The sequence below is a fragment of the Xenia sp. Carnegie-2017 genome, unplaced genomic scaffold (genome assembly GCF_021976095.1).
Source record: "Xenia sp. Carnegie-2017 unplaced genomic scaffold, XeniaSp_v1 HiC_scaffold_11, whole genome shotgun sequence".
Taxonomy (NCBI): Eukaryota; Metazoa; Cnidaria; class Anthozoa; order Malacalcyonacea; family Xeniidae; genus Xenia; species Xenia sp. Carnegie-2017.
In genome coordinates this window covers 88,754-113,449 of record NW_025813414.1, presented here as the reverse complement: position 1 = coordinate 113,449, position 24,696 = coordinate 88,754, and the positions used below count along the sequence as shown (strand labels likewise).

General features: G+C 36.0%; 3 protein-coding genes, 2 long non-coding RNA genes and 1 pseudogene across 8 annotated transcripts; 4 read left to right on the top strand and 2 right to left on the bottom strand.

The window, feature by feature from the left end:
• Positions 1-680: 680 nt before the first annotated feature.
• On the bottom strand, positions 681-3,651 carry LOC124445986 (pachytene checkpoint protein 2 homolog). 3 transcript variants are annotated; one of them, XR_006948317.1, is made up of 6 exons: positions 3,333-3,651; positions 2,811-3,257; positions 2,619-2,672; positions 2,262-2,263; positions 793-861; positions 681-708 (listed from the first exon to the last, which is right to left on the bottom strand). XR_006948317.1 is itself a non-coding variant. In XM_046996777.1 (6 exons), the coding sequence occupies exons 1-6, from the start codon at positions 3,422-3,424 to the stop codon at positions 827-829; spliced, it is 291 nt and encodes a 96-aa protein (XP_046852733.1). In that variant the 5' UTR covers positions 3,425-3,651; the 3' UTR covers positions 715-826. The 3 variants fall into 3 exon arrangements, 1 of the variants encoding a protein (XP_046852733.1); XR_006948318.1 differs by having other exon boundaries at positions 3,191-3,257; XM_046996777.1 differs by lacking the exon at positions 681-708 and having other exon boundaries at positions 715-861; positions 2,811-2,851; positions 3,191-3,257.
• A 238-nt stretch (positions 3,652-3,889) lies between these two features.
• On the bottom strand, positions 3,890-10,928 carry LOC124445923 (annotated as a pseudogene).
• On the top strand, positions 4,463-5,414 carry LOC124446039. Its single transcript, XR_006948327.1, has 3 exons — positions 4,463-4,527; positions 4,591-4,764; positions 5,113-5,414. It is a non-coding gene; the product is annotated as an uncharacterized LOC124446039 (long non-coding RNA).
• Positions 10,929-11,456: 528 nt separating the features above from the next.
• On the top strand, positions 11,457-12,186 carry LOC124446054. Its single transcript, XR_006948334.1, has 2 exons — positions 11,457-11,732; positions 11,839-12,186. It is a non-coding gene; the product is annotated as an uncharacterized LOC124446054 (long non-coding RNA).
• Positions 12,187-13,825: 1,639 nt separating this feature from the next.
• On the top strand, positions 13,826-14,764 carry LOC124445897 (pachytene checkpoint protein 2 homolog). Its single transcript, XM_046996685.1, has 4 exons — positions 13,826-14,066; positions 14,142-14,208; positions 14,530-14,570; positions 14,707-14,764. The coding sequence occupies exons 1-4, from the start codon at positions 13,975-13,977 to the stop codon at positions 14,762-14,764; spliced, it is 258 nt and encodes an 85-aa protein (XP_046852641.1). The 5' UTR covers positions 13,826-13,974.
• Positions 14,765-16,961: 2,197 nt separating this feature from the next.
• Positions 16,962-24,470, top strand: LOC124445906 (UDP-GalNAc:beta-1,3-N-acetylgalactosaminyltransferase 2-like). 2 transcript variants are annotated; one of them, XM_046996706.1, is made up of 9 exons: positions 16,962-17,212; positions 18,978-19,101; positions 21,278-21,378; positions 22,121-22,209; positions 22,377-22,475; positions 22,544-22,639; positions 23,066-23,179; positions 23,610-23,715; positions 24,204-24,470. In XM_046996706.1, the coding sequence occupies exons 1-9, from the start codon at positions 17,095-17,097 to the stop codon at positions 24,305-24,307; spliced, it is 951 nt and encodes a 316-aa protein (XP_046852662.1). In that variant the 5' UTR covers positions 16,962-17,094; the 3' UTR covers positions 24,308-24,470. The 2 variants fall into 2 exon arrangements, with proteins under 2 accessions (XP_046852662.1, XP_046852654.1); XM_046996698.1 differs by having other exon boundaries at positions 18,975-19,101.
• Positions 24,471-24,696: the final 226 nt, after the last annotated feature.

The following is a 24,696-nucleotide window of genomic DNA, read 5'->3' as shown; positions in this document are numbered from 1 at the left end:
CTACGCTAGAGTATATGTAAACTCATCTTTCAAAAACATATCGTTTATACTCAAGATATTAGATAGACGTACGACAATCTATAATGTCATATAAATCACGATAAAAAATCTGGTCCCCGGAGTCGACATGCTATCAGGCAGGCAACAAACAAAGATGAGATAGCTGTACAAACCTGTATTATCGCAGCAAAGCTTCAAATCTTTAACAACAAGATGATTATAGATGTATAACACGAAAATAGCGATCAATATTAGTAAAGTTGGCTTAAGGATGTCATTTAATGTAAACATAAGTTGAAATTAAACAGTTCCATTAACTATAGCGTATAAATATCTTTCCCTATGTAAAATAATCTATACATTATCCTCAATAACGAACTATACACATTGTTGCATTTTAATATATACGAACTTTGACCTCGGGTGTGTTGGGAAACGTCATGTAAGGAGTCTTAAAGCATCAATATAAATTAGCAAACTTTGTGATCTATGTTACTTATTGAACTTAAATTGAGCAATACAAAATCTTAATCTTCAACAAAACATATCCAAAATATTACTATGAATGTATAAAAGTATACAATCGCTAAAAGATCACGTTTGCACGCTTTTTCTTCACCAACTGAGCAAAGATTCTCTTTTCTTTGAACTGCTTGTCGACAACCATTGAAAGATTATTCAAAACTCTTCTAAGGTTATCGTTTGCGCCTATTACGTAGGTTTGAGGGACAATATAAGTACATGCATGTACAACAAAGAACACGGGTGAAGGCTTTAATTCGTATTACTTACTTTCGAATACAGCGCATGTGCAAGGAATGGTAGTTTACGAAGAGTTCGACCACTTAGTTGATAACTTTTCTAAACAAGAAAATGAGAGAAAGAATACTTCGTAGGTTTATCACAGTGAGACGCTTGACTGCTCCTTGCAAGTTCAAAGGAGAAGGGCCTCCCAAAGAAACCTAACCAAAAGTCAACCAATATTCGTGATTATTTGAGAGTGGTCCATTACTTGATAACTACTGACTACGATAACAAAGAAAAAACATCTTTACGCCTTAAATGTAGATGTAATACAAAGTTAAATTTTATTTATGTTGCAAGTATTAAGACGGTATATTTTAAACCTCAGTCCTAAATTATTTGAGAACTCATCTGAACATGCACAAACAACTCAACAAACTGTTCGAGTTTACAATCATGGCAATGACAAACAGAACAAGCTTGCATCCTTCTGTGGTTCACTTGGTCACATATTGGGAAATCATAAATTTCAATTATAATGAGGAATTTAGTCATTTAACAAATTTTTCATATTCATAGTGATGGCAACAACAAGCTGGACCTATTTTCATCACTTACTGAGTAATTAATCGCTTGGTCACAAAAATATAAGAAGATCATCTGAGCATGCGCAGTACGCTTGGCATGCGCAGCTCAAGCATGCAAAGTCCACTTGACCAATTGTCCGAGTTGATAGTCATGGAAACGACCAACTACATTTACTAGCATCAATTAGGAGTATATAACTTGCTTATTAACAAACTATTAAAGATCTCAACTGAGCATGCGCAGTTAAATTGATTGGCTGCCAATGTTCATGGTCATGGCAACGACCAATTGCATCTACTAGCCCCGATTTTGAAGTAAATAGCATGTTTAGTAACAATTTAATGGAGAAATCATCTGCGCATGCGCTCGAGCATGCGCAGCCCACTCGACTAATTGTTTATAGTCATGGCAACGACTAACTAGATGTACTTGCACTACATCTGGGGCAATTATCCCACTTAATCGCAAATTATCAAAGAAATTATCTGGGCATGCGCAGTTGTGACTTTAATAATACCACAAATTTCGTAAGCCTCTAAATTTTTGTATATATAAATATAAATCTATAGCTTCATATAGTAGATGTCAACTAGCAGTGGAAGCTGGGTGCGATATAGTATGCAGTGGCTTAGGGTCCACACTTCGGTGGCGACCGCACTCTCCCTGCGTACCCCGAGCAAAGCCTATCGCAGGTGATCTCGGGGTCTGATGGGCGGAAGCTTGCTATTGCATCTCCCAAGTAGGATAGCGTGGAGGGGCCGAAATCTGCTACCGAAACGTTAACATGCCGCGTTTTAGTGCCTTACGCTTAAGAAGGTATCGGGAAGCATGGACCGAAAACGGGTTTTTCCTTTCAAAATTTGTCTTTTTTCTTTACAAGAATTCTTCTCATAAAAGAAACTAGAACATACTGCCAGGGTTCAGACAACTTCTGAAAATCCCCCGGGCGTAGTTTCGTTTTCTTTGTAAAACGAGAAGAATACTAACTTGAAAACATGAAGACTGGGTGACATAATATTTACCATAAACTAAGACAAGAAATGTTTATTTTACTCTGTGACATCACTTTACTTTAAAGTGAAAGGTTTGAACATGGGAGTATCGTTACATGTTTGTAGATGTAGATCGTCCAGGTTAGTAAAGTCCTGAAAAGAACTGTTGTTGTTGATGCTGACTCTAAAGATGACTACCGCTAAGGTTGTTAAGAAGTCAGTCAACATCAACATCAACAGTCCTTCGCAGGACACCACTAACCTCGACGATCTACATCTACAAACATCTACTACTCGGCTATCTTCTTTAATTCAAGACTACAGTGTGTTACATCGTTGTCGACAAAGCTACAATGGAAAATAGGGAAAAAAAGTTGTACATCGGAAAAGAAAACCATGTCATCAACATAGAAGTGAACAAAAAAATTTCTAACAAACACCGTCAATTTTCGTCAAAATAAAATTTCGTGTATTTTTCAGTTGTACCTTAAATCCAAAATTTGAGTGGCTGGTGATATGATACTGGTCTGTGATGAAACGGTGAACATTAATTTTGATTATTAAAAAATTATCTACAATGCAATCGTTTGCAATCAATTTCTATATAGCTGCACACCTCTCTATTTAAGCAAGATGTTTGTATAACTTGCACAAACGACTATATTGTGGTATGGAAATAAAGCAGTAGACGTAAAGGTACAAAGTACTGAGAAGAGGGGATATACTTCACGAGGCAAATTGTTGTTTTATATTGTATATGATGACAGGTTGCGGTAAGCCATTTCGGCGTTCCTTTTGGCCAGAAAACATAATTGACCGGCAGCCATTTCGTTGATCACGTGCACAAGAAGACATAAGTTACATACAAACAAATGGTAAATTTTGTAAATAGCTTTGGCTGATGGCGGACCAATATACTGTTTGATGTCGGCTCTGTGGGCGAACAAATAGCGAAGTTAGATGAGAAAGTGAATTAAAAAACTTTCGAGTCACAAACATATTTTCAACCTGTCCACGAACGCAACGTCTATGGCTCTAGTTATGTTCGATGTTGTCAATATAATTACATTAGGATGTCTGAAATAAGAAGAAAACAACATTGGGGAAGACTAGGTTTAGCAAATAAACGCATAAATGTAGTTCAAATCAAGACTTCTGTAAATACGTAATTGATAGATAATAAGTATTTGACTGAGCAAAGTTGTCATCAAGCAAGTTTGTTCATGTCATATAAATATTTTCGTGCTTTTACTCCCTGTAAAAGCGACAACATTGTAGAGAAAGAAATAATACATAGTTCTAAAGATAGCAAATACCATAGTGAATGGTAAATGTAATATAATAAGTTGATAAAGACTGTTGTCTTGGCATTATAAATATCGGTAGATTGTAAATTTTCATTCAGCAGACGTTGACACCTGAGGAGTAGTCTGCCGAAATGCATCGTGTCGTTTAATTTAGAACTATTGGGTTAGTGCTCTTTACTTACAACAGTTCTTGTAAGAACTATCAACTTATTATATTACTTTTACCATTTACTATGGTATTTGCTATCTTTAGAACTATTTTCTACAAAGTCTCTATTTTATTAAATAATACATAACGCAACAACCCTGCCGGCTGGCCTCGCCGTTCATATAACCGAATACAATCTCTTAGTTCACTAAAAAATCCATGAGAACGCAATGTTCGCCGAAATGCATATTCTGCTTATATTTTGCATTTACAGTTTTATATGGTCAATTTGAGTGAAATGCATTCACAACACGAATGGCATCTGAAGGTTCTTGTCCGTTCAACGCAGATTTTCTTGCCGATGTTAAACTTTCAACCTTCAGAAGTAAAAGATATGGATAGCAAAGGTATTTTCCTTAAACATTACCGACAAGCGTACATGTGCTTCGGGTATTTTGTGAAACAAGAAACACAAATAGTAAATGATTTCTCATCTATCTGACCATGAGCATTAAGAAAGAAATGTTTAAGCAAAGTTTACCTCGTCGATAAGAACGCAAACTAAAGCTTATTTGTCGTCAATAAACTCTTGAATTTTCTGAAACATTTTCATCATTAACTTTCCACTCTGTTTGTAAGGAAAGATAATGTCAATGTACATTTTAAATTACAGATGCTTTTTAATTGGATATGATCATTTTGTGATACGGAACTAGATTTATTAACTTCAACGACATCTCAATCCCAGGTATATAAATGTCAGTTTTCTGAACTGATATTTTGATGTGAGCCGTGCATTTTATATTGACAGGGGGTGACGACAAAGGTTTCACGGAAAATTTATGGCAATGTAATTTTTGGTTCCAGAGGATTTTCGCACTCGGTGATGTTGCTTTGAGCTATTCAAAATGATGCCTACCTCGGAAAATAAACTGTGAATGTTTATTTCAATAAGCTGGCCATAGTTAAATCTAAGGATTCAAAAGTAGAAACACACTTTAATTTATAGTTCATAATCCTTAGGTAGACGACAATTTCATTAAAACAAAGTAAAAGATAATGCCAAAAGAACATCTTGTAAACTTAAATAAAAGTTACAAAGCAAAACAATTGAAAGTGTAATATTTACATTTTTAATCGTCTTGTTTTCTAAATTTGATGTTGAGTTTACAACATTTTTCGGATATAACCTTTTTCGGATTATACTTTGTATTTATAATTCACGACATAACAATAAAATTACGTGGCAATATTAGTTGCATTACACACATGGATAGTAATGGATTGCGATTTACGTAACATCAAAATAAAATGTAGTGTTTTTACCTTTTAGAAAGTCGTATGGATAATTTTTGAGCAAGCGCCTTGCATAAGGATGTTTCACCAGTACCGGTTGGCTCTGTGAAAGTTTTAAAGAAAAGCTCAACTCATTCTTCTGGATATTTGCAGTAGATCACGTGAAGACAAACATGATGTACTATGAGTGGTAAATGCTGGTGTTTGATTGGCTTCGTTGTTTGTTTTCGAGTGACGTCACAGCGGTACACAAACATGGTAGCCTTGACGTCATTTAATAGTTGGCTCGTTAAAACACCATCACGTCTCTCGCGTTTCATTCTATATGATTGTAGCTAACTTATTCTTATCAATACTTTGATATGTGATTTTCAATCTTGAATGTTATGAGTGATAAGAGATTTACTCCGTTAAGATGAGAGTTGTTACAAAGTCAACACACGCAAAATAGAATCTAATTTGATTCGCAAAAGATACACGTGACGGACGATGACGCAAGGACTCACGTCTGGTTACCAAGGAAACTAACTTACCATGCAATAAGGTAACTTTATTTCACGAGATGATGTTGAAATCCACGCCTCTAAAATATGATTCAAACACGTGACTAATATATACTTTGAAAATGTCATTGTTTGGGAGTGATTTTAAAAGATGGAAAAACGAATGATTTTGCAATTTGGCTTCTCTAAAAGTCTTCAGTTCAATAGTTTCATTTCACACGACAAACCTGTCGGAGAAGAGAAGTGTCGTTGCCGCATATTTTAGCAACTAAAAATAAGATAAAAATGAGATACATGAAATATCATAGTCATGGCACGACATATACTTTCGTAAATAAATTAGAACAACAAAATTTTTAACATTTTTTAATCGATATAACTCGCTAGAATTGCTGAGATGTGTATTTTTAATGTTTACTAAGTAAGCTTTGTCACCACTACGGTGCACAATGTCATCGCTTGCGTAAACCTTTTGAAAATATTAGAGATTAATAAGTTAGCAGATCAGTAACTCCGTTGATCAGTAACTCCGAGTACATAATGTACATTGGAAAATAGGAGAAATTAGGAAAATCCTTAAAAAATCTATTTGACGTTTTGACAGCTAACTGTTTAAACGTTAACTTATTTCGGCGCTAAAGACGTCCTTAACAAGCTACAATTTAAACTTCGCTTACGAGAGAAATCATTAAATGTTCATTATGAAGAACAACCTGATTTTTCACATCCGAGTCAAAGAGCAAGCTTTTCCACAAGCCCTGAAAATCCTCTAAAATGATGAATTAATTGTATTAGTTGCTAATACTTATAACTCGTGAAAGCGAAAAGACCTGGGACTGAAGTGAGTTGACCACCTGCAGGCAAAATTTACCCACCTGTAGGCAAAAGCCAGTTGTCTGGAGCAGATATATCATCCTCAAGTTCTTCATATCCATGCCCCCCATCATGAAGTTGATAGACATGATACTTTAGCATAACTTTTTTCAAATCAATTATCTGTTAAAAGAATTATGAAGGTTTGACAGAAATATGTACTTCATGTAAATCTTCATTATCAAACTACCGTAAATGCTCGAATAAGCGCCCAGCTTCCAATAAGCGCCCCGCTTCGAATTAGCGCCCCCCCTAGGACTCAAATTTTGAAATAAGCGCCCCCCCCCTCGAGAAAAGACGGGTTTTGCTAAGCGTCCTCTCAAATAAGCGCCCCCCACCCCCCCACCCTTCCCCCGATAAAAGATGAACTTCGGTACTCAGTTCGATACACAGTATTTTTAATTTTTTACATCGGTAACGGACATTCGTTAGAACTCAAAATCAATGTTCTTCAGAGGTTTGCTTCTCATTTGCTTGATTTCAATATCCATGTGGGCACATAGGAGCTTTACTTTATCAAGTTCCTCGTTAAACTTTGCTCCCAGTCGCCGGCTTCGTGTTACTGCTTTAAAAGTTCCTGGAACAACTAGGCCGTTTTCAAGTTTTCTTTTCCAGTTACTTTTACCTCCACCGCATTATCCTCATGAGCTCGTAAAAATGTAAACACGAGGAAGGAAAGTTCAATGGGCGCATGTCCAACCAGCTTGCCACTGTCTTGAATAAATGTTCCAATCGCATATTCATCGTGCTCTTTAGCCTCCTTTCGATCGTCTTTCCGACACACTAGCCGTTCTCCAAGCTGTGGTGACCATTCAGCTTTATAAACATGGTGTCCTCTTATCACAGACGCAAATTCTATTTCGTAAACCATTTGCCAAGTAAAGGTATAGCTTGAACGCGCCATGTTGTAAACAGCAGATGAATGTCACACACGTGTTTGGTAGCACGTGATACAATGTGATCTTCTCATGGGAGGTCTTTTCCGGCCTTCTCGCATTACAGCATGCTTACCTTTGACATCATGGACGAAAGTATAACTCTAGCATCTACATCGCACGCAGGATTGAAGAACTCTTCTTATTCTAACGAATTTAAACTTAAGGCTGTTCAATTTGCCGAAGAGTGTAACAGTAACCGAAAAGCCGCAGCAAAGTTTGGTGTCGACCGCAAGAGAGTAAGAGAATGGCGACAAAAGAAAAGCAAATTGGAAGATACTAGCAGCAAGAGAAAGCGGCTTGAAGGAGGCGGACGAAAGCCATTCGATGAAGACCTAGAAGAAGCATTATTACAGTGGGTACATGAGCGCCGTTCCAATGGCCTTCGTGTTTCCAGAAAAATGATCGCAAGCAAAGCAAAATTTTTCGATAACGAGAAATGCAAAGAGAAGGAAATGCCACCATCGTTTCTTGCCAGTTCCGGTTGGTTACAGCGGTTCATGTCAAGACATGGTTTGGCAATCAGACGCAAAACCACTGAATCACAAAAGGACCCGAGAAAGTGATAGACAAACTCATAGCGTATGTTTTGCAGATTCGCCGGCAACGTAAAAATCGCTTACCAAGACAGGGATATCATTGCAATGGATGAGACAGCAGTATGGCAAGATATGGTATCCAATACCACGGTCGACAACATTGGCGAAAGCACAATTCGATTGAAAACAACTGGCCATGAAAAACGAAGGTTTCAGTGTGTTTGACTGCAAGGGAGACGGTACCAAACTAAAGCCGTTCATCGTTTTCCAGGTGCCAAGAGAGAGTCGAAAGCACTGAATGAGGAATTCAGAACAAAGTGTGTCGTAGCGTCCTCGATTAATGGATGGATGAATGAAGAACTAACCGTTTCTTGGGTTAAAAGTGTCTTGGGCCAGTTTTCGTTCACCAGACGGATGCTGGCTTGGGATTCTTTAGATGCCACGTCTTAGACAGCGTTAAACAAGAGCTCAATCGCGCAAAGATAGATCCTGTAATTATACCTGGGGTGTACGAAATATATCCAAGCGCCTGATGTATCGTGGAACAAACCATTCAAAGCCAAAGTGACTGAGAGATATGACGAGTGGATGGCAAATGGTCAACACACGTTTACTGCAGCAGGGAACATGCGAGCTCCTCCTAGGCGAGAGATTGTCCAGTGGATCATTGAAGCATGGAATGATCTGGATAAGGACATTATTGTTAACTCCTTCAAGTGCTGTGCGCTGACACTTGCTGTCGACGGTTCTCAAGATGAGCTGATACACTGCTTAAAGCCGAGTCAACCTTGTCATTCTGGCCTGGCACAACTGAAGGCAGTTCAGCAGCAACTTCAGCAAACACTGGAGAATGATCCTTTTCAGGATATCACGCTATCAGATGTTGAAGATGCTGCTCCTGTGTCAACATTGCTTGATGACAGCGATACAGAAATTGAGATTGATTAAGGATCAAATGGTTAGCGAAAGACGCGATATAGCATAAACAATGTCAGTACTATTTTCATTGTGTGTTAAATTGAAGACAACCGCTGAACATTAACGGCAGGCTTTCTTTATATATACAAAACATTTCACGATGTTAAACGCATTGTACAATACACATGCCCTTTTAACGGGCACCAGGAAATCGCTTGGAGAACATTTCAAGTTTCACAAAATGTTAATGTTGCTTTCTAGAATGTTAACGTTTTCAAAATTTTCATACTTATGTTACAGTTAAGGTCACAAGAAATAAAAATACCAGTGTCATTTTCACGTCAAAAAAATGAAATAAGCGCCCCCTTCCAATAAGCGCCCCTTCGAATTAGCGCCCCTCTCGCCTCCAAAATTAAATAAGCCCCGGGCGCTTATTCGAGCATTACGGTAAGTCAATCCTCTAAGAGTTCTTGCATTTTCTTTTCCGTGGGGGTTCAACAAAAAGGGATGTGTGACATACCAGGGGGGTGTGAACAACCTACTCTCACACATGCGAAAGTAAATATTGTCTGATCATAGGGTCAATAACCCTGCCATATGTTGAAAAATTATCTGTGTCATACACAATAGTTATGCTCTTGACATGTTCCATTAAAAAAGGATCAACAAATTCTACGAAACATGAGTCGCCATGAATTGTTTTCATGTTGATAAGAAAGTCTTTGACAAGCTTTATAATTCTATACTCTGGGATAGTGCTAAAATAAAGTGGTAAATACTATTAAGATGTTAATGCTTATTATCAAATTGAATAAATGGTTTTGTTCACGTTTTGACAGCACAGTGGTATTTGAAGAAGTGAGTCTGTTGAAGCACAACATATGACCAGTGACGTCAATCTAGTAACATATTAAAATTATTCAAGTTTCTTTACAAAACAAAAACATGATTTGTTCATTACCTAGTTTCACCTGTAGCATGGTTTCACTAACACAGACTCACTCAACTAGATTATTACATGAAATGCAATTCAATATCCTTCTGCATACAGTCCTTTGTTCATATTATGAACTAACCTTTCTTTGCATTCATTTACTTCGACGTTTAAGAATGGCTGACTTGGTAAAGGCAGTGCTTCAGAAAGTTCTTGAACTTTATCCATTTTAACGATATTGCTTTAGTTAGAGATGTTATACAAAAGATTATTCACAATATTGGCTGTGTAGGAAAAAAAACTTAAATATCTTTGCTATGTAGAAATAAAAAATAAATATCGTTTCAATTTCCCGCTATGAAACTCAAAGTCAGACTCAGGCATAACAATAACATATATATCTATTACCTTGTTTCAGCTTTCAAAAAAAACTTTATATGTTCTTTAAAATATTATTTGTCTTTCACTCTTTTACAACAGATATGTGGAGAGAAATATTCTTGCGGAGAACGAATGCTTGTGAGGTTTAAAATTAAAAATTGTTATGTTGTTTTCTTGGAAGACGATATATAACTTTTACATGAAGTAGTTAACATGATAACGATGGTCAAATGTGGTCTTATTTCTAAGGAAATTTCTCAGAAAAGAATGGCCTATTTGAAGGAAATTTCTGGAAATTTCTCAAAAAATTAATTGTTTGGACAAATTCTTGGGCAATTCTTAAATTTTACAAATTTATATACACGCTTTTAATCGTGCTTGTTTTACAATATTTACAGTTGAGTCATTTTGGAAAACTGTATAAAACAAGATGAAGCATATGAAGTAAGAACAGAAGACTTTGTTACAACGATTCCGTCATTGTAGCAAACATATCCTAGAGCTTAATCTGAGGGGTGATGGCTCACCTGTATCACCATAGGATGCTTCTTGACATACGGTACACTGATAATACGTCAATCATCCCCAAAATAACTGAATAAAACCAACGTAATCCCTTCTCGTATAGAACGTCCTGTTCAAATCCAGCCAATCCAACTGTCTGAACAAAGCAATAATTTTTTTCATGAACTGTTTGAATAGAATATATCTATTTTTGAATGTTGTGTCAAGTGTCAATAAAGTGTTAAAGAAAAACAATAAGCAAAAGTTGGAACATTAACGTCTACGTAATCACAAGCATAAGCAACGAGCGTGCTTATGACTCTCTCGAGGGTTTACAGAAAAAAACATCAAAAATCATATTCTTCTTTTCAATATTTTATACTTCTTTCAGCTTAGGAAACAACATAAAAATAACACCACGCTTTTATGGGCAAATTTATTCCTAAAGCTCCTCCCACCCACTCAAAAGAGCGAAGTTACACCATTACACAGGCTTAAGGAAATGTGTTAGGCATTAGCTGAAAGAAGAACACAAAAAGAACAAGAGAAAAACGAAAGAAGATTTCCATGTCTTTCTGTGTAAACTCTGAAGAGAAAAAGAAATAAAGTTTTATCGTTTATGCTTATTCTATTCGTATGTACCATGCATTCAATTTTGTTTTCTCATGAGACCTAAAAGACCAGGAAAACGGAAATTCTTTTGAATATTGTTTTGTTTATGCTCATGTTGATTCTAATCCTTCATTTATTCTGTCTTGTTTCACAATTAATAATCACTTTTGCTTGTGCTGTAAGACTAGTATGACCAAAGACAGCACCAAAAGCACCTTCTCGTTGTGTAACTTTGCCATTGGAAGTTGAAAAGAAGAAAATCATTTTTCTATGACAGCCACAGGCTAAGTAACTCAATTTTAAAACAAATAATTTAAAAGTGTACACGGTTAAGAATCACTGACGATAATAAGAAAAGATGGCAATGAAGTGAACGCAAGAGCCAGGGTGTCACAATAATTTATGATGCTGAACATACTAAATTATTTGATCAGAGAGCCATGTTAAAGTACTAAGAAGTAACCAAAGTGATTAGTGATTTATTAACGAACATAATAAGTTCATGGTGCGATGATTTCCGATACTGAAAAATCAATTCATTTCTCTCGTATTCTATATTTCTAGACAACAAAGTTGACTTCAAGATGTTGCTAACGGAAGAAACAGATCATCCTTCGACCCAAAAACATCCTTCTTCATTGTCCATATCAATAATTCGACCGACCAACAGAGAGCTAGCTTATGTTTGATTATTGCCTAGTTCTGACACGTGCTTGATTTGGTAATAACTGGGGGATTTGGTAGTAAAGAGATGTGCTGTACTTGTGCAACAACTGACTGGCGCTTCTATATACCATGGAGTAATTTTGTAGATGTTAGCACAAATCAGTTAACATGCTTTAGAGCATGTTAATATAAGAGTGCTTCTTGCGCTCATATCTTGTGTAAAATTAAAACAAAATCTAATTTACATTAAATCAATCATCATGGTTGAAAAGAGAAATTGCAATACGCTGGCAGAGTATTGCAAAAATCTTTAAACTCAACATCTATGCGAAATGATTATCACGAGGCAGTCAGACTAGCCGTCTACTTTGAATATTTAATGGTTTATTTGTGCCTATGATTGCACTGTTATAATATTGAGGGATGTTATAACAGTGTCTACAAAGCAATAAAAAATTTAACTTCCGGTGATGTTCTAATGTTTGGTAAATGATTTAGCCAAAATAGCTATTTTGTATGATTGTATAGAACTATTGCAATCATAAAGATAATTCCTCGGGAGAGGAAACTGTTTCCAAATTTTCGAATCCAACTTGAGGGCTCGTCATGAATGCTCGTCTGTCCATTATGTTCAATGGAGATGATTGACTTCGTTTGAAAAATCTGACAGTAACTTTTGTGCCATAAAAGTAAACCTTTCCTGTAAATGTTTGCAGTTTACAGCTGTTTTCTGGAAATCATCGTAAAGTACCAGTTTTGATAGAAATTTCGACAGATCGTCTGCAAACACTGGTTTTTGAAAATTTATATGCTCCTACAGTTCGTCATGATTGTATTTTAACATTATTCTTACAGTTATTCATGGCACTGAACGATGAAGATTGAGACTGCGGTATGTGTTTGTTTGTCAGTTGTTTGCTTGTTTGCTTCATCATACTGCAACTTTTTCCTCAGTATTTTCAGATGCAGAGGTCGATAAGATCAAGAATAGCAGAACAGAGATGTAAGCATGTATTTGTTTGTATCGTTCATCAAATCTTCTTTGCTTCAATTTCTTTCAGAACCACATTGCCGTAACCTGTCATTGTCAAGCAACGCTTCTTGCAGTAAGTTAAACCAATATTTATTACTTATTTTGGAGAAGATATTAAAATTTAAAGAAGGCATGTTTCGAGAAGACAAAATTTTCGACTTCCATTCTTCGGTGTTTGCAGATGATCATAAACATGCACAAAAACACAAAACATGCACATAAAAGATTTTTACAATATTCTAACTAAACTAGAGAGTTCCCTCGCTCTCTAATTTAGTGAAGAATTTCAAAAGAAATTCAAGTATTCCAAAAGAGACTTCTGCCACCTATTTTGAAATAACTTGCACAAAATTTCAAGCAGCGTACACTTGATATTCTCATAGAAATTTTTTGTAATTAAAATAAGATCATACGTATGTAATATAAAATTTGACTAAATCAAAACAATTTTTCAAATGATAGCCAAGTATTCGAAACTTCGATGTAAACTAATAGAATTTGTATGAATACAATTAATAAGAACTTACTGTTTGTTCATTCTTGGAGGAAGATTGGGTGGTTGGAAATGGCATTAATTTTTTGGGAAACGGATGTTTTATATGGACCGTTTACATTCTATATAATAAGTCGTTCATGTTTTGATTGACGTTGTCAGTCAGTGAATTGTAAGTCAAGATGTATCAACTATGAAATACAACCGGAAATCCTTATATATATGTGTCTCTATGTATTGTGTTCAAGAGTAAAACAATCTTCCTTATTATATTACATTTACCATTCACTATGGTATTTGCTATCTTTAGAACTATGTATTATTTCTTTCTCTACAATGTTGTCGCTTTTACAGGAGTAAAAGCACGAAAATATTTATATGACATGAACAAACTTGCTTGATGACAACTTTGCTCAGTCAAATACTTATTATCTATCAATTACGTATTTACAGAAGTCTTGATTTGAACTACATTTATGCGTTTATTTGCTAAACCTAGTCTTCCCCAATGTTGTTTTCTTCTTATTTCAGACATCCTAATGTAATTATATTGACAACATCGAACATAACTAGAGCCATAGACGTTGCGTTCGTGGACAGGTTGAAAATATGTTTGTGACTCGAAAGTTTTTTAATTCACTTTCTCATCTAACTTCGCTATTTGTTCGCCCACAGAGCCGACATCAAACAGTATATTGGTCCGCCATCAGCCAAAGCTATTTACAAAATTTACCATTTGTTTGTATGTAACTTATGTCTTCTTGTGCACGTGATCAACGAAATGGCTGCCGGTCAATTATGTTTTCTGGCCAAAAGGAACGCCGAAATGGCTTACCGCAACCTGTCATCATATACAATATAAAACAACAATTTGCCTCGTGAAGTCAGTACTTTGTACCTTTACGTCTACTGCTTTATTTCCATACCACAATATAGTCGTTTGTGCAAGTTATACAAACATGCTTAAATAGAGAGGTGTGCAGCTATATAGAAATTGATTGCAAACGATTGCATTGTAGATAATTTTTAATAATCAAAATTAATGTTCACCGTTTCATCACAGACCAGTATCATATCACCAGCCACTCAAATTTTGGATTTAAGGTACAACTGAAAAATACACGAAATTTTATTTTGACGAAAATTGACGGTGTTTGTTAGAAATTTTTGTTCACTTCTATGTTGATGACATGGTTTTCTTTTCCGATGTACAACTTTTTTTCCCTATTTTCCATTGTAGCTTTGTCGACAACGATGTAACACACTGTAGTCTTGAATTAAAGAAGATAGCCGAGTAAGTAGATGTTTGTAGATGTAGATCGTCGAGGTTAGTGGTGTCCTGCGAAGGACTGTTGATGTTGATGTTGACTGACTTCTTAACAACCTTAGCGGTAGTCATCTTTAGAGTCAGCATCAACAACAACAGTTCTTTTCAGGACTTTACTAACCTGGACGATCTACATCTACAAACATGTAACGATACTCCCATGTTCAAACCTTTCACTTTAAAGTAAAGTGATGTCACAGAGTAAAATAAACATTTCTTGTCTTAGTTTATGGTAAATATTATGTCACCCAGTCTTCATGTTTTCAAGTTAGTATTCTTCTCGTTTTACAAAGAAAACGAAACTACGCCCGGGGGATTTTCAGAAGTTGTCTGAACCCTGGCAGTATGTTCTAGTTTCTTTTATGAGAAGAATTCTTGTAAAGAAAAAAGACAAATTTTGAAAGGAAAAAACCCCGTTTTCGGTCCATGCTTCCCGATACCTTCTTAAGCGTAAGGCACTAAAACGCGGCATGTTAACGTTTCGGTAGCAGATTTCGGCCCCTCCACGCTATCCTACTTGGGAGATGCAATAGCAAGCTTCCGCCCATCAGACCCGAGATCACCTGCGATAGGCTTTGCTCGGGGTACGCAGGGAGAGTGCGGTCGCCACCGAAGTGTGGACCCCTAAGCCACTGCATACTATATCGCACCCAGCTTCCACTGCTAGTTGACATCTACTATATGAAGCTATAGATTTATATTTATATATACAAAATTTAGAGGCTTACGAAATTTGTGGTATTATTAAAGTCACAACTGCGCATGCCCAGATAATTTCTTTGATAATTTGCGATTAAGTGGGATAATTGCCCCAGATGTAGTGCAAGTACATCTAGTTAGTCGTTGCCATGACTATAAACAATTAGTCGAGTGGGCTGCGCATGCTCGAGCGCATGCGCAGATGATTTCTCCATTAAATTGTTACTAAACATGCTATTTACTTCAAAATCGGGGCTAGTAGATGCAATTGGTCGTTGCCATGACCATGAACATTGGCAGCCAATCAATTTAACTGCGCATGCTCAGTTGAGATCTTTAATAGTTTGTTAATAAGCAAGTTATATACTCCTAATTGATGCTAGTAAATGTAGTTGGTCGTTTCCATGACTATCAACTCGGACAATTGGTCAAGTGGACTTTGCATGCTTGAGCGTGCTGCGCATGCCCAAGCGTACTGCGCATGCTCAGATGATCTTCTTATATTTTTGTGACCAAGCGATTAATTACTCAGTAAGTGATGAAAATAGGTCCAGCTTGTTGTTGCCATCACTATGAATATGAAAAATTTGTTAAATGACTAAATTCCTCATTATAATTGAAATTTATGATTTCCCAATATGTGACCAAGTGAACCACAGAAGGATGCAAGCTTGTTCTGTTTGTCATTGCCATGATTGTAAACTCGAACAGTTTGTTGAGTTGTTTGTGCATGTTCAGATGAGTTCTCAAATAATTTAGGACTGAGGTTTAAAATATACCGTCTTAATACTTGCAACATAAATAAAATTTAACTTTGTATTACATCTACATTTAAGGCGTAAAGATGTTTTTTCTTTGTTATCGTAGTCAGTAGTTATCAAGTAATGGACCACTCTCAAATAATCACGAATATTGGTTGACTTTTGGTTAGGTTTCTTTGGGAGGCCCTTCTCCTTTTGAACTTGCAAGGAGCAGTCAAGCGTCTCACTGTGATAAACCTACGAAGTATTCTTTCTCTCATTTTCTTGTTTAGAAAAGTTATCAACTAAGTGGTCGAACTCTTCGTAAACTACCATTCCTTGCACATGCGCTGTATTCGAAAGTAAGTAATACGAATTAAAGCCTTCACCCGTGTTCTTTGTTGTACATGCATGTACTTATATTGTCCCTCAAACCTACGTAATAGGCGCAAACGATAACCTTAGAAGAGTTTTGAATAATCTTTCAATGGTTGTCGACAAGCAGTTCAAAGAAAAGAGAATCTTTGCTCAGTTGGTGAAGAAAAAGCGTGCAAACGTGATCTTTTAGCGATTGTATACTTTTATACATTCATAGTAATATTTTGGATATGTTTTGTTGAAGATTAAGATTTTGTATTGCTCAATTTAAGTTCAATAAGTAACATAGATCACAAAGTTTGCTAATTTATATTGATGCTTTAAGACTCCTTACATGACGTTTCCGCACACCCGAGGTCAAAGTTCGTATATATTAAAATGCAACAATGTGTATAGTTCGTTATTGAGGATAATGTATAGATTATTTTACATAGGGAAAGATATTTATACGCTATAGTTAATTGTAACTGTTTAATTTCAACTTATGTTTACATTAAATGACATCCTTAAGCCAACTTTACTAATATTGATCGCTATTTTCGTGTTATACATCTATAATCATCTTGTTGTTAAAGATTTGAAGCTTTGCTGCGATAATACAGGTTTGTACAGCTATCTCATCTTTGTTTGTTGCCTGCCTGATAGCATGTCGACTCCGGGGACCAGATTTTTTATCGTGATTTATATGACATTATAGATTGTCGTACGTCTATCTAATATCTTGAGTATAAACGATATGTTTTGAAAGATGAGTTTACATATACTCTAGCGTAGTGTCTTCATCAGGAGTGATCTGATGTTGAAACTTGAGTCCTTATATACTCCAGTCTAGTGTCTTCATCAGGAGTGATCTGATGTTGAAACTTGAGTCCTTATATACTCCAGTCTATGTTTTCATCAGGAGTGATCTGATGTTGAATCTTGAGTCCTTATATACTCCAGTCTTATGTTTTCATCAGGAGTGATCTGATGTTGAATCTTGAGTCCTTATATACTCCAGTCTAGTGTCTTCATCAGGAGTGATCTGATGTTGAAACTTGAGTCCTTATATACTCCAGTCTAGTGTCTTCATCAGGAGTGATCTGATGTTGAAACTTGAGTCCTTATATACTCCAGTCTAGTGTTTTCATCAGGAGTGATCTGATGTTGAATCTTGAGTCCTTATATACTCCAGTCTAGTGTCTTCATCAGGAGTGATCTGATGTTGAAACTTGAGTCCTTATATACTCCAGTCTAGTGTCTTCATCAGGAGTGATCTGATGTTGAAACTTGAGTCCTTATATACTCCAGTCTTATGTTTTCATCAGGAGTGATCTGATGTTGAATCTTGAGTCCTTATATACTCCAGTCTAGTGTCTTCATCAGGAGTGATCTGATGTTGAAACTTGAGTCCTTATATACTCCAGTCTAGTGTCTTCATCAGGAGTGATCTGATGTTGAAACTTGAGTCCTTATATACTCCAGTCTTATGTTTTCATCAGGAGTGATCTGATGTTGAATCTTGAGTCCTTATATACTCCAGTCTAGTGTCTTCATCAGGAGTGATCTGATGTTGAAACTTGAGTCCTTATATACTCCAGTCTAGTGTCTTCATCAGGAGTGATCTGATGTTGAAACTTGAGTCCTTATATACTCCAGTCTATGTTTTCATCAGGAGTGATCTGATGTTGAATCTTGAGTCCTTATATACTCCAGTCTAGTGTCTTCATCAGGAGTGATCTGATGTTGAATCTTGAGTCCTTATATACTCCAGTCTTATGTTTTCATCAGGAGTGATCTGATGTTGAATCTTGAGTCCTTATATACTCCAGTCTAGTGTCTTCATCAGGAGTGATCTGATGTTGAAACTTGAGTCCTTATATACTCCAGTCTAGTGTCTTCATCAGGAGTGATCTGATGTTGAAACTTGAGTCCTTATATACTCCAGTCTTATGTTTTCATCAGGAGTGATCTGATGTTGAATCTTGAGTCGTTATATACTCCAGTCTAGTGTCTTCATCAGGAGTGATCTGATGTTGAATCTTGAGTCCTTATATACTCCAGACTAATGTCTTCATCTGGAGTGATCTGATGTTGAATCTTGAGTCCTTATATACTCCAGTCTAGTGTCTTCATCAGGAGTGATCTGATGTTGAATCTTGAGTCCTTATATACTCCAGTCTTATGTTTTCATCAGGAGTGATCTGATGTTGAATCTTGAGTCTTATATACTCCAGTCTTATGTTTTCATCAAGAGTGATCTTTTATTGAAACTTTCGCTAGTGTTATTTAACCATGTTATCTAAAACTTTATCCTACATAGTCCATTTTGTATTTGTGTTTCCACTTGTTTTCTTTAATGTTTTAAAATAATGTTCTTGACAGCAGAGAATTATTCTCATTATGATTTGGTCGTTGGAATACTTTCATCGCGCGGCAACTTTGATTTGAGGCAAAGTTTACGTGAATCATGGGTTGGCTATGCAAGACGACATTCATCTCTAAATAAAAGGTAAGCACAGGGAAAACACTGAATTTTCTTGAGGGTAGCTGTAGTGTTTTTTGTATTCAATTAGAGCTACTTAGCGTGTGAAACGTTACAGCAAACACAATATTTGTGAAGGTAAAGTGTAGAACAGTGTTTCAAATTGGCCTGTCGCGTTTACAACGAATTTCTTTAATACCAGAGAACGTTTACAACGTATTTCTTCAATACCAGAGAACGTTTACAAAGTATTTCTTCAATACCAGAGAACGTTTACAACGTATTTCTTCAATACCAGAGAACGTTTACAACGTATTTCTTCAATACCAGAGAACGTTTACAACGTATTTCTTCAATACCAGAGAACGTTTACAACGTATTTCTTCAATACCAGAGAACGTTTACAACGTATTTCTTCAATACCAGAGAACGTTTACAACGTATTTCTTCAATACCAGAGAACGTTTACAACGTATTTCTTCAATACCAGAGAACGTTTACAACGTATTTCTTCAATACCAGAGAACGTTTACAACGTATTTCTTCAATACCAGAGAACGTTTACAACGTATTTCTTCAATACCAGAGAACGTTTACAACGTATTTCTTCAATACCAGAGAACGTTTACAACGTATTTCTTCAATACCAGAGAACGTTTACAACGTATTTCTTCAATACCAGAGAACGTTTACAACGTATTTCTTCAATACCAGAGAACGTTTACAACGTATTTCTTCAATACCAGAGAACGTTTACAACGTATTTCTTCAATACCAGAGAACGTTTACAACGTATTTCTTCAATACCAGAGAACGTTTACAACGTATTTCTTCAATACCAGAGAACGTTTACAACGTATTTCTTCAATACCAGAGAACGTTTACAACGTATTTCTTCAATACCAGAGAACGTTTACAACGTATTTCTTCAATACCAGAGAACGTTTACAACGTATTTCTTCAATACCAGAGAACGTTTACAACGTATTTCTTCAATACCAGAGAACGTTTACAACGTATTTCTTCAATACCAGAGAACGTTTACAACGTATTTCTTCAATACCAGAGAACGTTTACAACGTATTTCTTCAATACCAGAGAACGTTTACAACGTATTTCTTCAATACCAGAGAACGTTTACAACGTATTTCTTCAATACCAGAGAACGTTTACAACGTATTTCTTCAATACCAGAGAACGTTTACAACGTATTTCTTCAATACCAGAGAACGTTTACAACGTATTTCTTCAATACCAGAGAACGTTTACAACGTATTTCTTCAATACCAGAGAACGTTTACAACGTATTTCTTCAATACCAGAGAACGTTTACAACGTATTTCTTCAATACCAGAGAACGTTTACAACGTATTTCTTCAATACCAGAGAACGTTTACAACGTATTTCTTCAATACCAGAGAACGTTTACAACGTATTTCTTCAATACCAGAGAACGTTTACAACGTATTTCTTCAATACCAGAGAACGTTTACAACGTATTTCTTCAATACCAGAGAACGTTTACAACGTATTTCTTCAATACCAGAGAACGTTTACAACGTATTTCTTCAATACCAGAGAACGTTTACAACGTATGTCTTCAATACCAGAGAACGTTTACAACGTATTTCTTCAATACCAGAGAACGTTTACAAAGTATTTCTTCAATACCAGAGAACGTTTACAACGTATTTCTTCAATACCAGAGAACGTTTACAACGTATGTCTTCAATACCAGTGAAATGTTTGGTAAACTAATCTGATTACCGATATGAGTAACGTTTTAGCAATTGTCAGATCTACGTAGAATCGAATTGGACATTTTAGCTGACCGCCATTCTTTAAGTAGTGTAGCGTTGTGCGTTTCTATGATGGCCTATTGAATATACCAACAGCAAGGTCTTTAGTTTCGTTTATCAGTTTTGTTCTACACAAGAACAACTCATGCAAACTGCATTCTTTGTCATATGATAAATTTAACTGTGTTGACTAACGTCATTGTATTGAGGCTAAACTCGAATATTCACAAGAAATAACGGTTCACGGTACACTTGCCTAAAATATCCCTTTCTTTGCTGTGGTTTTCTTGGCCAGAGTTCCCAACAACCGTTTCTGTCGCAAAAAATTGTACCAGTGATATAACTAAGTAGAATGACTAAATCTGAAAAATAAAGTGTTGGTTACTATTCCATTGTTGTTTTAGAGTGTTGGTGAAGTTCATCGTTTCAAATAATGCATGTTACGTTCCTCCAGAGTTCAGGATTGATCCTTACAAATGCGAAAGAAAGAAAATCGAATCTCCAAGTTTGAAAATTTACTTTTGATTTGATAGTTGTGAGGTTTGGCGCCTGGAAAAGCCGATATAAAACAATATGACGTTGGAATCTCGATGCAGGCGATAAACTAACGAGGCACATATTTACAAACGTCGAACATAACCTACTATACATGTGATATTTAAAGTTAATCAGTTGCGGATTACTCATTACGAAAAGTAAACCAAGACATTGTTAGTTTTACTTTTGCTGCTTGGAACTTGCTAAAAGTGCCGTTTTAGACCATTTATGATGTTGAAAACCGTACGTGCGATTGAATATCGACGAAAAGACTTTCGTACCATCTAGTGTTTAAATGCGCGAGGCTAAGAACTGACGAGGATTTCCCTATTTCTGCAGACTGTTTTGATAATTTTAAAGTTTATTTTGAACTATTAATTTCTTTTGTATCGTTCACACTATGTGTTACAAACGCAAGCTAGGAAATGCAAAGGCAAAGGAACGTAAAGAACGCAAACGTTGTCAAGAGACTGAGCTTAGTGGAGGGATTAAATATCACCAGGCCTCGTAATTTTGCCTTAGCCTACATGCTCCGTAATTATTAATCAGCCACTGCTGCGAATTTATCATTGCTGTATGTATTTGTAGCGAAGATCAGACAGTCTTGATGGAAATATGTGTTGCTATCTCTCATGGAGATTTTACCGTCATAGAGGCTGGAACGAGTGCATGATCAAACGTGTTTATATGTTTGTCATATTGATGTTTAGACTACGAAAATGAAGTAATTGCTTACAAACGACCAAATGAAGAAAATTTGAGATATTTTCACAGTGGATCTATCGGATGGGACTTTGATGTGAGTATTAGTTAGTTATTTGTAGCCATTAAGAACTGCTCAACGGACACTGTTGCATTGAACTTTGGGACCTTCTGAACAAAGTCTGAAACCTGTTGCATAAAGTGTCTGTTTGGCTTCAGGAGTAAAATTTGGGTTGGCAATACAATACAATTATTTTTATACAGATCATCCGTCCCATTATTTTGACTCGTCTTGGCATCTCTTTATCATCGTTGAATTCAAAAAGAAACTCTTCTGTTCGACTCTACGACAGAACAACTAAGGTTAAACCATGCAGTTTATAAATACCGTTTACAAGTTATTTGATCTAAATTGTTTTATCTCGTTTCAGAGCGAAATTATATCTGTTTATTTCTCTTTCCAAGACCCTGGTACAACAGAAAACGGTTCGTCGTTTAAAGCAATTGAAAACTTTATTTTGCCAAAGGTGAGTAACAAGTCGATAATTTATCAAAATATTCAAGTGAATTGTTTGAGCTCGGGAGTATCGTTATCATGTTTGTACAGGTTAGTAGAGTGCTGAGAAGGGCTGTTGGTGTTGATGTTGACTGATGTTTCGACAACCTTAGTGGTTGTCATCTTCAAAGTCGAGTGAGGAGTAAACGTCTGCAAGCAGATAACAAATATGGCAAACCTGACGTTTACTCCTCACTTGACTCTGAAGATAACTACCACTAAAGTTGTCGAAACGTCAGTCAACATCAACACCAACAGTCCTTCTCAGGACTCTACTGACCTGGACGATCTACATGCACAAACATGTAAGATATTGAAGCTTAGTCACAAAGTTAATTATGACTTTGAACTTTTCTATAGAGTTTGAACATTTGGTACGTTTCAAATGCCATTATAGGACTTCAAGGGCAGCGTCGTGTCTGAAAACGTAAAATGTTCAAGTTCTCGATGCAGAAAATGCGAGTATTTTGCCAACATTGAAAACGGAGAGGATTATTTCAATGTACACAAGGTATAAAACCATAAAGAAGTTTTATGTCATAGCCAATTGGAGGTGAATTGTTATGATTTAGAGCAAGTGAAGCGATTTTCTCCGAAAGAATTATTATCCAGTAATAAATGTTTTTCTTCGGTGCCCTCTTATCGATATTTGGACTAAATTATTGACATTTTACGATATTGCTAAATACAAGTTTTTCAATGGATATTTATTGTTTATTTTACAACAGATTCTTGAGCACGAGGCTTTATTTCGCTTTTGATGTAGCAAATTCATGTGTATTAATAAACAATTGGTTATTTAATCGATGTTGCAAGCATTACTAATCTACTAGAACGTATATAAAGGGTTTTCCAATTCAATGTTAAATAATTTTATATTTTGTTGGCTACAGTTACAAATCTATGGTGAATACTAACCCAAACCTACTCTTTTTTCCTAGATAAGACGGATTAACAACGAGTTCGCCGTCTTTCCCGAAGTCGAGGAATCAATTCCTGATGCTAGATGCGTGGATGGGGCTGGAACGTTCATGTATCGACTTTACAGTAGGTGTTTTTATGCTACATTACGTACGTACTGACTTCTTCGTTTTCGCGGTTAACAACGAGAAATTTGATGCAACAGTTGCTCTTAACTGGATTTTTTTCTGCGCACATTGAAAAAGAAACAAAATATCCTCAGCAGTAAAGTGGATTTGTTGCTAGCATTTGTTTGGGAGTAAGCCTCTTCTCAATTTTAGTTTAATTTTAATGAAGAATGCCTCTCCTGTTGTAGCCCACGCATTGCCCCAAAGCCTTATAAGCTGTGAGTCTTTTCCGTTGGAAGCTTGCGAGAATTTTAATTTTGTTTACTCTTTAAGAGAAAATTTTGAAAACAAAAATCCGTTTTCGGTCCATTTCGATATCCTATTAATTGAAAGGTGGCAAATATCCCTATTACTTTGGGATGTCAATAGCTTCTGCCCATCAGACCCTGCGATAGGCTTTTCTCGGGTACGATGCTGCTAAAATCGGATTTGGATATTTGTTGGTAGGGTGGTTTCTTGCAATGAAGTGCAAAGTACACATGCATGTACGTAATAAATTGGATGGCTGTCTCTATGCGATCAAAAGAAGTCATATGAATCCGAAAAGTTAACTGTTTAACCGTAAAATCACTCGAAATGTAAAGTTACTTTCTAGATTGAACCGTGAAAATAAGGTAAAAGAAAGTTATTATTCACAATGAATTTATGACATAAGGGTATAATTTAAACGATACAAATGGCTTGGCTTATTAAATGCTAACTTTGTAAAATCTATTATAAGAATTAGATAATCCATTTTTCCATGAAGCTCATGGATACTTTTGTTCATGATATGAGAGTTATATTGTATAGGAGGCTCTCGTTCATCACGAGAGTTATGAGATAGTTACCTTGTAAAAGTTAACATGTAAAAGCGTATAAACATATTTACAGTTGGTTTAAATTATAAGTCATTAAGGCGGAATTTTTTAACTTTTGCAATATCCTTGAATGTTCTAGT

Bases quoted from the DNA above. Each gene is read 5' to 3' on its own strand.
- LOC124445897 (XM_046996685.1), top strand. From the start codon at position 13,975: ATGTTGTTTTCTTCTTATTTCAGACATCCTAATGTAATTATATTGACA. The intron at 14,067-14,141 runs GTTGAAAATATG...GTTCGCCCACAG, and splicing joins GACGTTGCGTTCGTGGACAG to AGCCGACATCAAACAGTATA. The intron at 14,209-14,529 runs GTATGTAACTTA...GTTTCATCACAG, and splicing joins ACAAAATTTACCATTTGTTT to ACCAGTATCATATCACCAGC.
- LOC124445906 (XM_046996698.1), top strand. From the start codon at position 17,095: ATGTTTACATTAAATGACATCCTTAAGCCAACTTTACTAATATTGATC. The intron at 22,476-22,543 runs GTTAAACCATGC...ATCTCGTTTCAG, and splicing joins TCTACGACAGAACAACTAAG to AGCGAAATTATATCTGTTTA. The intron at 23,180-23,609 runs GTATAAAACCAT...CTTTTTTCCTAG, and splicing joins ATTATTTCAATGTACACAAG to ATAAGACGGATTAACAACGA.
- LOC124445986 (XM_046996777.1), bottom strand. From the start codon at position 3,424: ATGTTGTTTTCTTCTTATTTCAGACATCCTAATGTAATTATATTGACA. The intron at 3,258-3,332 runs GTTGAAAATATG...GTTCGCCCACAG, and splicing joins GACGTTGCGTTCGTGGACAG to AGCCGACATCAAACAGTATA. The intron at 2,852-3,190 runs GTATGTAACTTA...GTTTCATCACAG, and splicing joins ACAAAATTTACCATTTGTTT to ACCAGTATCATATCACCAGC.